At 41.3% G+C, this 13,384-nt stretch overlaps 1 protein-coding gene across 1 annotated transcript in view; it reads right to left on the bottom strand.

The window, feature by feature from the left end:
- Positions 1-6,705: 6,705 nt before the first annotated feature.
- BRAF (B-Raf proto-oncogene, serine/threonine kinase) overlaps positions 6,706-13,384 on the bottom strand; it is a 79,977-nt gene continuing 73,298 nt past the window's right edge. The window contains exons 18-19 of the mRNA XM_065658433.1: positions 13,230-13,383; positions 6,706-6,845 (exon numbers count right to left, since the gene is read on the bottom strand). Of these exons, the coding sequence (XP_065514505.1) occupies positions 6,823-6,845; positions 13,230-13,383 (177 nt within the window). The 3' untranslated portion in view covers positions 6,706-6,822. The remainder of the gene's footprint in view (positions 6,846-13,229; position 13,384) is intronic.

Here is a 13,384-nt window from a genome sequence, read left to right as displayed (position 1 = left end):
GGAGGGGAGGAGCACGGTGCTGGCAGCCGGGATGGCCGCGGTACGGGTGGGCTGGCTCCTGCACCCCCAGAGTGGGGGACCTGGCTCTGGCGGCACAGGGCAGCCCGCGATCCCAAAGGGATCCCACGCGTGGCAAGGAGTAGGGGCCAGGACTTTCCCCAATCCCAACAAATGAGATCGGAAGAAAAGCAACTTTAATTTGGGTTGCCAACACATGCAAGTTGGCCACTGTCACGTTTCTGTCAGTTGAGGAGAAGTGTGGAGAGGGGGGAGGAAGGGGAGGCAGGTAGGACACAAGGCTCGTGAAGGAATGATGTGCATTTTTTTTTTGTCATTGATTTTTTTTCCTAAAGGTTCACAGCTTTGAATAAAAAAAAGCACATTTATTGCACTTACATTTTATTTTAGAGAGTTAATTTAAATTATGCCCTCAGAACCCCCCACCATCCCAAAATAACCCAACACCCAAGTTTGGTCCATTTTGTCCCCTAGACCCAACATCTGTGCCCAGATGGCAGGGCTTCATTTCTTCTCTTAATGTTCCATTGAACTCCCAAACACACAGACAGATTTTCTTTTCAACTAGGGTGAATACACAAATACAACGCAGAATGACATTTATCAAAACTAAACCCAACCGTTTTCCAAACCCAAACAACAACAAAAAAGAAAACATAGTTATTTTTTGTGTTTTACTTGCTCAAAAGCAAATGTCACACAAGGCTTATTCTAAAGTACAGCTGCTGCAAATGCGATAAACCAGACAAAAAGACCAGACAGGCCACTGCTGGCTCTTAAGGAGGCTGGATGAGCTGAACACGCTGCTGCTGTGATGCTATGAAGCAAATGCCTAGGTAGTTTAGAAGTTTCTAAACCCTCCCCCATCAGCTCCCTTCTCTTAGAGAAGTAGTTTCTTTGTGATTTTGTTTAAAAAGCAGACAAAACACCATCTTCTCACATGTACTTCTAGTGCAGAATTTGGGGTAGGTAGAAGGGTTCCAGGTAGTTCCTGGAATATTAGTAAAATGTTTTTACACTTTGCATTCTAAAAGGAACAAAGCCAAGTAAAAATTGGTCTGATGTTTTGTATGAACTGTGCATTTAGACATAACTTTATAATTTACAATTATGGCCAAAGTCTCGCCCCAAAGAAAAAAAGATCTGAAAATGGGCTAATACCAAACCCCATTATTTTGTCCTTTATGGACAAGTAGGTTAAATATGACACTGGTGTGGAGGTACTGCCAGAAGTCTACGTAACCAGTTTGAAATTTGAACAAATCAAATTCAAACCTACTGGTTGTCCCTCAGCTGACAAGACACCTGCCACCTCCCACGGGCAACGTGGGAGTATGTGATCGCAATAACAGTATGTGATCGCTGGAGAGTCGCCTGCATTGTTGAGGAACTGCAAAAGGCCCAAGGAAGAACTAATGAAACTTGCTGATATTCCAGAAAACAAAATTAATTGCACTTTCTGTGCCAGGGAATTAATTGTATGGTCTGATATATGTGGACTGCGATTACATGAGTACTAGCCATCCATTTCTCCTCACCTAACTCCCATTTTTCATCTACTGTCTCATTCTAAGATGCTATGACAGTGTAACTTTGGGCCTCTTTGGAGCATTCTATTACCCTTCTTTAAAAAGATCTTTGTGTCTTTGGAGGGGAAGGAGGGCTTTTTTATGTCTAAATCAAATGAACCTCATTTAACTTTTGATACAGCAGATTTCAAGCAGCAAGTTGTAACTTAATTGTAACTGAATTAGGTATCCTTCAATTCCTAGCTTTGAAATGACTGTAAGTATTTTGGGGAACACTCTGCCCTCCTTCACAGAAGTTTACCAGCTCCAGACTATCTATCTATGGTAACAGCTATATACAAAAACTACTGCATCAGAAGTAAACCAAAGCCACTGCTCTAGTTACAAAGCACCTGGTTTACATTCTGTTGTACTTTTTACGGTTGCGAAGGCACATGATCATTTGGCAAACTGCAAAGACTGTTTTGGAGGATTCCTATGTAAACCATTTAACAGAGGGTCTGGGTAGCTCTCTTCTCTCCAGAATACACATGCACTAGTTTTCACTTTAGTTCGCTCTTGGTGTACTCTGCATTCTGCAGTTTTTAAACAGTTTCCTCCTTCCACAGTTTCGTAACTATTTACTGCTGTCATGGTGCTGACTCAGTAGCTTCTGTGTTAGCATCCTTGAACTTAAATGCAAAGAAGAACTTTGATGATTTTATTTACTAGGTACGAAGTAACGAAGCAATGAAAAAAGATATTTAAAATGCATGCCCAAGCATATGCGAAGTGCAAATGCATATTAACAAGGCTGCAGAAGACAGAAAGTTTCTTTCATAAAGTTCTATGTCAAATGCGTAACAGAAAACCAGAAGACCCAGCACCTCCAGAGCAACGCTGTAACTCTCATGCAACTGCTTTTTAACTGAACTTGTCTGTACCTAGAAGCTTTGCCTGTCGCATTGTGCTACTGGTGGTACTTTTTTCAACAGACAGAAAACACGTTGTCTACAGTACTATGAATAGTTTGTGCTACACATGCTGCACTCACAGTCCAGAAGGGAATAAAATCTATAGGCTGCAGAAGTGTGAAATGTCTACATGCTGCTTCCCTAAATTTAGCCCCTCCAGCTATCAAAACTTCAACTTGTACTTTTTTCTGAGGTTTCTGAGGATCTGGCTTCCCCAAACGTTCTGTGAAATGCTGGATGCATTTACATCACCAGGCAAACACAGAAGCAAACCTATATATGCGTGATCTCTAGTGTATTCCGCCTCCCCCCATTTGGGCATTTGTGGAAAGACATGGTACTTATCAACAGTCAGCATTTCATTAATTTTATGTCATGAAGGCCAAATTCTGCCTCTGAGGAGCACATACTAATCCAAGTGATGTTGAGAGGCCACAATAAGATGGCAGTGTTTGGTTTCAAACATTCTGCATCATCACCAGCTGCTAGGGCGTTCAGGTACAAGGAAAGATGATTTTATGTGGGCAGAAAAAGCAGAGGTGGATTCATTCAATGACCTGCATGAGTTCAGCAAAAAACAAATGATGGGGCTAACTGTATCTGGGGCCATGTAAGACTTAATTTGTGCAGAAATTACTTTCAAAATAACCAGGCCTCTACGCTCATACCATTTGGTTTAAGCTCCACCACAATGTTCCGGTTCCAGCAAATACGTTGCAGGAAACAATCACGTACTGACAGGGAAGATGTAACAGGTAACGGGCCTCTTCTAATTGTGTGGAAAAGGAAAGGTAGAGGGGAAGGTGTCTCTGTTGTTAATGAAGGCATGAACAGCTGGGATTGGATACTGGTAGATTTCCAAATAATTATTAGAGACTAGATAATGCAAAGCTAAAAGCAGTATGACTGTCTAGATGTCTGTCCCAATGCGCACATAAAATATGTACTAACATTCCCATACTGTAGGACGTGCTTGTGGCTGGGACACCAGAGAAACTTAATAAATGTGGTGTAATGGACATGAATGTATCGGTTACTTCAGTTTACATCCTTCACCCCACTCCTACACAGGGCACTCAGTTCTTGTCTGCTCTGATCTCCCCATTCACTAAACATCTATAGGGCACCTTTAGGACTGGTTCTGATGGCATGCAAGACATCCAGAAAAACTCTTGAAGGAAAAGATGAAAAAAATAATAATTCCAATTATTTACAAGCCAAATTTCTTCCAAAGTTTTGCATGAGTATTACGTGGGACCTCCTACAGGCAAACATACATTACTACAGCTGTCTGGAGGGAAACATGAAGACCAGTAGAAACGCATCCTAAAAGGACTTTTCTAAACAGCAGCCAAACACCTTGCACATTCCTCAGAAAACAAACAAACAAAACCCCTACAATCAAACCCCAATAAAAAAACCCCAAAGACCACGTGTTACTTATAAAGTGCTTTGCATGGACAAGGATAGCAATTTTCCTTGTGCTTTTCCTATGGGCTCAAGAAGCATATTGTAGACTAAGGGGTAATGAATCTTCACAAAAATAAGTTCATTTTAAGCAAAGATAGAATGAAATTCCTAACAGTTATATTTTAGCAGACAATCTTCTACCAGCATGACCTTGTGGAAAGGAAACTAGGGCTTTTAACAAGCTCTCTGAAACGAATGACTGCACACCACCTGCACATACTTGCTCCGATAACAATTTCTTTCAAGAGGATATTAATTTCCAGCATGCCTGGCAGGTACAAATTAGGCCACAGCCCACAGAGGGGCTGGAGGGAGAAGGAGCGGTGACTGTGTCACCCTCTGGGAGTCTGTCTCCGTAACTGCTCTCACCTGCCTGCTGAGCCCAGCGGCCCCAGGCTCCTTCCACCTCGTCGGTCTTGGCCTCCAATGATCACGGGGAGCACTGTGATTCCACTGGTATGCACGCCACAGCTCACTCATTAGCTTCTCCACACTGGAAAGTGGCTATTGCTACTATTTAAATTCCTGCCAATCTCAATAAGAATAAAAAAAACCCCCCAAAAAACAAACAACCTTACAGCATCTGAACTCCCACAGCAGACAAGAAAAATTTGTGCTTTTTTTTTTGTTTGTTTTTAAAATGCATCCTGTACACAAAATCAATTCTATTCATGTACCAACATGAATCACTTCATTCTTGTAGTGACTATTAAGTCATTCACTATTGCTGTCTTGCTAATGTTTGTGGAATTAATATGAATACACAGTATTTCAGTTATAATTCCCACTTCAGATTAGTCCGGTCCCTATAACCCCAGTAAATATTTACTGACAAAACCAATCAGACTACCAGCAATGCTGCAGAACTCTAGGGTTTTAAAAGCACGTTCCACTACCCGTGTGTGTTTCTCCCTTCACCTGGGAGCAACCTTCTGCAGACACAAACAGTCCAACTCTCCGAGGGAGGGAAGGACAGTGCCCTCACCCAATACACCCCTGTTTAGCATGGACATCACATTCACACACATTTAACTCCTTCATTTATTTGTCACGATTTTGTCTAACATCCCTTCACCTCCCACCCCCCAGCAAGAACCTCCCCTGCTAGAGGGGGGTCGGTTCTCTTGCCTCACCTGGAGTGGTACAGGGCAGATACAAATCTAATTCTGAAAGCTTCTCTCTGATCTTGAATTTCTTTCCAATGTGGTCTGACTTGCCTCTGTACAAATAATTTACATGTAACAGCACATACCAGAGAACTCTGCAAACAGATCACATCACAAGATATTCTACTAGAGGTAAATGATGTGCAGAACTTTCTGAGTTGTTTTTATTTTTTCCCTGACTGGGTAACTTGTCAAAAAGCTACTGACCATTTGAAAACCAGGATTGGAGGACAGGAGAACAACGCACTCTGATGGAGATACCGCCACCTTCACCCTAGTTTGCCAAGTGTACAAAAGGGAAAGACAAACGGAAGGAAAGAGATGACAGGGAAAAAGCAACGAGAGGAGAAGTAGTCAGCGTGGATCCAGCAAGTACCGTTTTGTTTTGATCGAACACCTTGCCATCAGGACAAAGTGCTCCACATTTACACACACACTTATCAGAGGACGTTTAGTTAACAGGATAAAAATCCTTTAAAAACAGCTCTTGAAAGTACCAAAACACAATTTTCGGAATGTCTAATTCTAGGGGGGTTTGTATTTGTATTCAATTCAACCTGAGAACTTTTTTCCCCGTTTATGAAAACATTACATATTGGTAAGGTACCTGGCATTAACCTGCACCCTCGTTTAAAATAAAACTTTTAAAGTAGGTACATATACCATTCACAGTCTGTGTCAGGATTTCTACAGACTTCGGATGCTGTGGTAGCATCTTTGATAAATACATTGTATCATATGACACAAAAGAAAAAAATAAAAGAGGACAATCTCGCTACATTTTTTTTTTTAAACTTCAGTTTGTTGCTGGACCAACAAAAGAAGGATCTACTGAATCCTTCTAAAAGATGTTGTATATGCACACACCGAGAAAATACTGGAAAAGGAAAAAGGTTAAGGTTGGTGGTTCTTGTTTGTTTTTTGAAGAAGCGATAAAGAAAATCTGAAAAAAGGTGCAGCAGCATCCCCTTTTCCTTCCGATTAATCTCTTCGCCTTTAGAGTAACATCTTCTCCAGCTCCCATCACCTCACGATTTTAATTTTACTGTAATAAAACCCAATACTATAGACAGATTTAGGTGTCTGATATTGTAATACAGTGAAAAGGGGATACTGCATTGTCCATAAATCAGCGAGTACACCAGGAAATAAGTAAAAAAAAAAAAAAAAAGAGATCAGAACGGAGGAGGGATTCTTTTGAATTAGCACTCATCAGACATTCAGCCTCTGATGGTACGTTGTTAGAGGGAGAAAGCCGACCGGCAGACCATCCAAAGCAAAGTCTCCTAAAGTTGCAGCAGCAGTTCCATCCCCTCATGCCCGAGCACCAGAGTCAAACCACGAGCGCCCTCTCCTCTCCTCTCCTCTCTCCGGGGAATGATGCCAATGGCACGGGCAGCGGCCGCGGGTCTCCGAGTGCACCTGGCGGCTTGTGTTGAAGGAGAAACACTGGCAGCAGAGGATTCTGTTTCCCATAAAAGGTACTTTTTCTTTTTTTTTTTTTTTTTTTTTTTTTTTTCCCATTGTGTCGTTGGACTGGCAGTTCCATTCTGCTCCACTTTTAAGCTTACGGATATCTTTTCTAAATTGCTTTAGGTTTTGCGGAGCAGAATAGAGTTTTGATGTTAAGAAACCGTAGGAACACAAGACTTAAATAACAGAGTGGGTGCTGCCATGGTGCTGTGGCTACTTGAACGCTGCAAATTCTCCTGTAGAGGGAGGACAAGAGCTTGGTTTAAATAGGTGATTACAGCTACCAGGTGGTCAGAGATTTTCTCCAGACTAGTTGAACATTAGGTTGAATATAAAAGATGTTAAAAAATGCAAACTGTTAAAATTAAAGCACAAAAGAATACATAGTGAAAGAACATTGAACATAGACCCAGCATATTTTACCAGAAAGGAATTTCTTGAGAGCAAGCTGTACCCATTCATCCCAGGACAGAGGTCTAAAAGTTCAACCAAAGTCTAATTCATCGTGCATTTGAAAATAAAACGCATCAGTTCCATTTCACTGTAAACTCCCTATTGCACACATATCCTCCTGAAAAGCAACAATTGCAATAAATGCGTCAGACTGCAAGCTAATTTCTATTCTGCTGTAAAACTGGTTTAATAACAAAAAACTGCTTGACACACCCGTTAACCTTTAAAGACTATATACAGTAAAGTGCCTGAATATTAAACCACTATTAAAGAATGCTAGAATCTGATTTAGAGACCAACACAGCAACCTACTGTGAGAAAAATAAGGACGGTGAGATTGTCTGTTCACTCCCAGACCAAAAACTAGGCCTCACTAATTGGGAGCACAACAAATGAAGCAACCTCCATGCTCTCTTCAGAATTACTGAATAAATAATAATAATTATTCTATGCAGTGCTTTCACATGCAGTGATCTCCTGAAATTCTGTTGGCATGCTGCAAGATAGGCTGGTAGTCCCATTTTGGAGATAATGAAACTACAGCAAAGTTGAGTCCAAAGACTCAAGAAGTTTGCCAGAGAACTGAATAGAAGCTGAAACTAAGATACTCATCCTCTTAATCTAATACTTTAGACAAAAAAAATTTCCTGCCACCCACGAAGAAACTGTATTCTATATGATTTTTAGGGAGGGGTGTCCAACTATGCTTAACCAAAAGGATTCAGGAGCAAGAGAAAAAGAAATGGGCATATAACTTCCCGTTGTTGGGCTCTACATGAATTTTGGGTTAGTTTCTTGAGAGCACCCCTCAAAGCTCTCCTGAAAATGAAGGACTGATAAGCAGACAGATGAGACCTTTTGTTCTGTTCGACAGCAACATGTGAATACCATTACATCCAAACAATTGCTCCCTATCTCGGTGTCCTTCCATCCTCCCGAGAGCAAGGGTTTTGTTGTTTTTGGTTTTTCTTAAGATTCTTATTCTGAATATTGGAAAGAAACGAGAAATATCCCTGCAAACAGAATTTTAAACTGGTAGCATTACTTCCCTGGAATGTCTTGCTTTATAAAGAAGGGAGCCAAGGAAATGATGAGCAGTCTGCACAGGGAGGGGGAAGAAAGGGCATCTACAGGGCCTGGTAGCAACAGCTGATCCAGCTGATCCAAGGGAATGTGAAGAGAAGGCTCTGTGTGCCTTGGGAAATGAGAAGGGAGCGCGGCCGAGGTCTAAAGCAAGGGCAGCTGGCACAGGGGGCTGTGGCAGACCGCACGCTCTATGTGTCCTGGTAGACTGTGGTGGCAGTTTTAAGTTATAACGACAAATGAATAAAAGCTTCGCAATGGGTCTAATTGCCTGTTTCCCCAGTTCTACCAATAGATAAAACCTTTGCTCTAAAATACTCTGAATATTTGACAGTTTTCCTTGCTTCTCTCTGGCACGTTTTACCGATCTCTCAGCTCTTTTCACAATATCTTCTAGAAACATCTCAATTTTTGTAGTTTTTTCTCCCCACTTTTTTTTTATTTTAAAAGAAGGACAAAAATGTCATCAAGTATTGCCTGGGAGGCTAATTTTTAAGAATGACATTCATGCTTAGCTACACTTTCAAAACATGCTCTACTTAATTTATTTTGCAGTCTGCTTTCCTAAACTGCTGATTAAAGATCAATTTATAAACAAGAGATTGCTCCCTCATTACTCATCTTGTCCTTCTGCCCATTTCTGGTAATAATTCAGCTTTTAATAGTCATACAGGGATTTCAGAAGATAAAAGATGAATGATTAATTGGGAAAGTGCAATGGAAAAAACAGGATCAGGAGTCAAGATGCATTTCAGATAGAATGGTAGCTATAAAAAGGTGATTTTCAGATTTTTCTTCCATCTAAATAAAACCTTAGCAAAGAGCTTTTTTGGACAAGCTAAATCTCCCCTTTCAAAATTCATGTGCTAATCTGATCTCAAATCAACAGGAGACCAAAACAGGTAACACGTTCATCTAATAATGGGATTATGTTGATTGAACATGGATAAAATGCGGTTACCAGTAACAGCTTTCCCCAGACAAGGAGTGCAGATGGCTATACCTATCCGCGTACAGGAATCCTCCATCCTGACAGGTCTTGACAGGACTTTCTGAGAAGCAGCTAAAATGCTTTATGTCACCCTTTCTATTCTGAACATGTAAAATGTCTGTAGCTAATTCTTTTATCTTCTGAAAGAAACCCCATCTGTAGGAGGAGGACAGAGAACGCAAGCAACCTCTTCCTGAGACTTAGATGCACAGAGGTAAATGAAGTAATTTGTCATTTTCTAGCAGGACGTGATGGTCTTGCCTGAAAGCAATGAATGGGCAAAATGAAGACAGTTTTAGAAACGTGATCCAATATCCCTTGTCCTGCAGGATCCTACAGGATCATCCTGATTCTGCCCGAGTCTTTGGACACAGGTCTGTAATGGCCAATGCCAATCTAAACTGGGACTACTGCAGTCCCGCTCCCCATCCCGACCTGAGCTGCGGAGCGATGACCTGCCCGTCATGCCACAGCTGGCACTGTCTGGGCCTGATGGCTCAAGGAGGTGACCTCGCAAATGCTGGCTCAGGCTGGTGGGCAAGGAGAGCTTTCTAACCAGTTTTTGGAGAGTTGCTCTGTTGGTGGTGGGGGGAACATGCTCAACTGCACGGGGACGGACTCGTGGAATTGGAGAGGCTCTGCCAGTACAAGGGTAAGGAGCTGGGCCATGGCTGCTCCCAAGGAGATCAGCTTACCACGAAGCTATGAAACCACATACTTAGTGATTTGAGATGTGAAAAAAAAAACACAACAGACTTCTTTATTCATTGTGAGTCAGATATCTGATGTGCTTTTTACCAGGCAGAGCTTCAGACAGCTGCTTTGACTGGTAACAAGGAAATTCCTTTCAAAAGGATGGGCAGCATTTGAAAATCTACACTTTTTATGGAGCCCTTTAGAGTTAGTTGTTACAGTCTTTTCACACTCGTCACATGCAAAGCAAGTGGAAACTATTTCAAATGCTTACTTTCAAAAAATCTGGTCTAAACAGATGATCAAGTTCTTTCATGTGGCATCCAAGGAATATATTATAAGGACATGTCTGAGAGAACCTGCTGCCCCTGATTCCCGGAAGGATTTAAGATGTAGTTACCAATCGCTGCTCTCACAAATGTATAAGTTATCTGGATTCATGAGATTACTAAGGTGTATAGACAACATCCTAACTGTACTCCTTATGCTAGCGTAAATAACATGTTTCTCAGAAGAATCGTAAGGAGGAGAATGGTTCCCTTCCAGGCCTTTGCCAGCCTTGTCTACTGAAGTAGACAGTAACTGACTTATCAAAGGAAACACCAAATTCCAACACCTTGGCTGGATTAGATTCACAGGCACAGAAAAAGGTATTGACAAAGAGGTAGTTTTCTGTTGGATCTTGCACTTCTAGTATGGATACCATCCGCTGGCTAAATAAAAATCTGCAACACACACTCATGTGGATAATTAGTATCTTAAGAAGAATACACAGCAGTATTTATGAGGATCTGGTCCTTCTAGATGGTACCAAGGCAAATTTTGTTTCTATAATGAGATGCAGGGAAGTAAAGAAAAAAGGAATCTCACATAGTATCAAGTACCCCTTCAGAAAAGCCCAAGATTCTACAGACTTGTTTTCAGGACCGCTAGGTATCTGTTTCTAAACAATACAGCTGGGTCGCACCTTTGAGAACACTGACCCAGACCCACAGGTGTATTTCAGCATCTTCATCCTACATATGTTCCCAAATCTCGCTGAAGCAGCAATTACAAACTACAGAAGTTAAACCTCTAAATGCCTTTATGTCAGATAAAGTTAATGATCCACAAAAAACCAGCCTCCTTTCAGGCTTCATCAAATGTTTAGTGAGAAGCTAAGATCACGTTACGGCCATGGGTCCCAAACCGTGCTGGAGATGTAAGAACAGACGACAGAAGAAGAATTTGAATGCGCCGCCCACACCGCAGGAAACGCGGCCAAACGTGTGTAAGGATGGCAGCATCCCCCCCTCTACAATTGTAGTTCCTATAGCGCTGACTCATTGGAACTGAGCAAGCCTGGGCAGGGCGGTGACGATGGCTCTGCACCCGCTGTGAGTCCCCGCTGGGCTGAGCCTTTTCTGCCTGGGATGGTGCATTTCTAGATTCTGCAGGAGACCCAGCAGCATCCTCTTGCTATTCCTGGGATGGGCATTGTAGCCTGTGCTAAATACCATACCCCAAACCTTAAGAAACATTCTTCATCACTGTCTAAAGTAAAAAAAAATAATAATTAAAAAGAGGGGAAAAAACCCACTTAAGTCCTGTTTTCATTTAAAGATGAGCCTGCCAAAATGAGGGGAAGCTACCAGAAAGATGGGAAACAGATTTTCTAAAACAATAACAACTTTTGTCCTCCATAACTATTTCCATAGAGATAGATTTCAACAGCTGAATTTTCTTGACTAACAAAATGAGAAAAGTTAGTTCCCAAACTGCTCCAACAGCAGAAGCCAAAAAGACCATTAGAATCCAGCCAGAAAACACAGAAATTGCCTACATCTCTTCAAGCTCTCTAGCTCTGCCTCCTGTTTTAAAATGCTTAGTTGCCAGACAGCAGAAAACTTTTTTTGAATTCCTGATCTATTTCAAAAAACTATTGCCAGTAACATGCAAAACTTCTCTACAAGTACGTAACTCAGAAGCCATTAAGAACACTCCTGACCCTTGAAGTCCTAACAAGAGCAGCAACAGCCTGTTTCCGATGCAGAGGAATCTGTGAAAATTAACAGCTTAGCGGTTTAAAACAAACAAAACCACACAACTAATTTCAGAATACACAAGAACGCAGTCAATAACATTATTGTTTTCATATCTGACATCGAAGACTGATATAACCTGAACCACTACTCTGGTTCACCATTTCCAGAGGAATGTTCCAGAGAAAAGAAGAATCTTTCAAGTGAGCTGACAGGATCTTGGCAAGGTGTCCAGCTTTCTCAGGTAGATATCTAGTCTAACGGATTCACTCCTAGTCAAACTAGCAGCTTTCATATGGAAGTAAAAAAACAACAACCCACCAATTCCTAACTGAGCAGAAGCACGCTCAGTGGTATTCTTAACAATATTAAAGTAAATAAAGCATTTCATCTTAACAGAATTCATGGTGTAATACTGATTTCCATGAAAACAACCACTTTTTCAAATCCTCTTTTCCTATTATGGGTGTTAGCAGCCTTTTTCTCTTAAAGTATTTGGTTATGCTCAAGATTTAAAATATTTTTTTTTTAATTTTAAATCTGTGCTAATTGAAGGATACACGGCCCATTACCAGTAATATTTTTGCAGTTCAGCAAAATCAGAGATTCATAATTTCTTCTATGTTGCACTGTAATAGAACATTTTGAGATGGTCTAAACTATAGCAGGTCAAAAATAAAAAGTAAATTAAAAACCTCCCCAAGCTACCACTCCTCTGCAGGAAGAGGTGTTCTCTAAACAGCACTATTTTAAACTTCAGCTTTCAAAATTAGAATCACATGTCACTAAGCTCTTTCTTTGGATTCTCTGTTGTATCTGCTCACTTCTGCTGACCACGAGAAGTTTTGACTGTGCTCAGTCTTGAAGCTAAGTTTATTTTTCCAATTGTTTCCCACATACGAGTAGCATTACTAACCGAGGAATCTAAAGCCTATTGCTCAAATATCATCACCTCAACTGAAGTAAAAAAATAAAACCACCACAGCTTGAGCAGATTAAAATCAAATACAGTCCTGAGTAACTAATTCCAATCAATAAACTAGGCAAAAATGACACAGGCAAGCAAAAACAACACCCAATTGACACCTTCAGAGGATTTTTTGCTTGTTTTGAAGTGACTTTTCCCATTTCTCTTACGTGACTTTACAATTCTTCTTGTGCCAGCTGTTCCTAGGGCATTCCTTACCGACACAGACTTTGTGCTCGGGACATTCAATGCTCAGTGTTGGGAAGCGAGTCCTCCTTCCCTCAGTAAACCTTAAAAACACGGCTGGTAGGAACTGAGAACGTACACGTGTGTTGCACGCACAGGAACACACCAGCACACGGACACACAGGCACATGATTTCACATTTCTTTTCAGTGTACTGGAAACCCACCGTATCCCCCTGCTTGGATGGGTGTTTTTGGAGAAGCACAAGCATATAGACTAAAATCCTCTGTCTGGAAGCCAGCCCGGTTTAATGAGGGCTCAGATGCACTGCGGTGAATTTTTGGCAACGACCGGGCCAGAAGCTCAATGGAGGCAAGAATC

Source organism: Caloenas nicobarica, chromosome 1 (assembly GCF_036013445.1).
Source record: "Caloenas nicobarica isolate bCalNic1 chromosome 1, bCalNic1.hap1, whole genome shotgun sequence".
In the NCBI taxonomy this organism is placed as follows: domain Eukaryota; kingdom Metazoa; phylum Chordata; class Aves; order Columbiformes; family Columbidae; genus Caloenas; species Caloenas nicobarica.
This window is presented reverse-complemented; position numbering and strand designations above follow the sequence as displayed.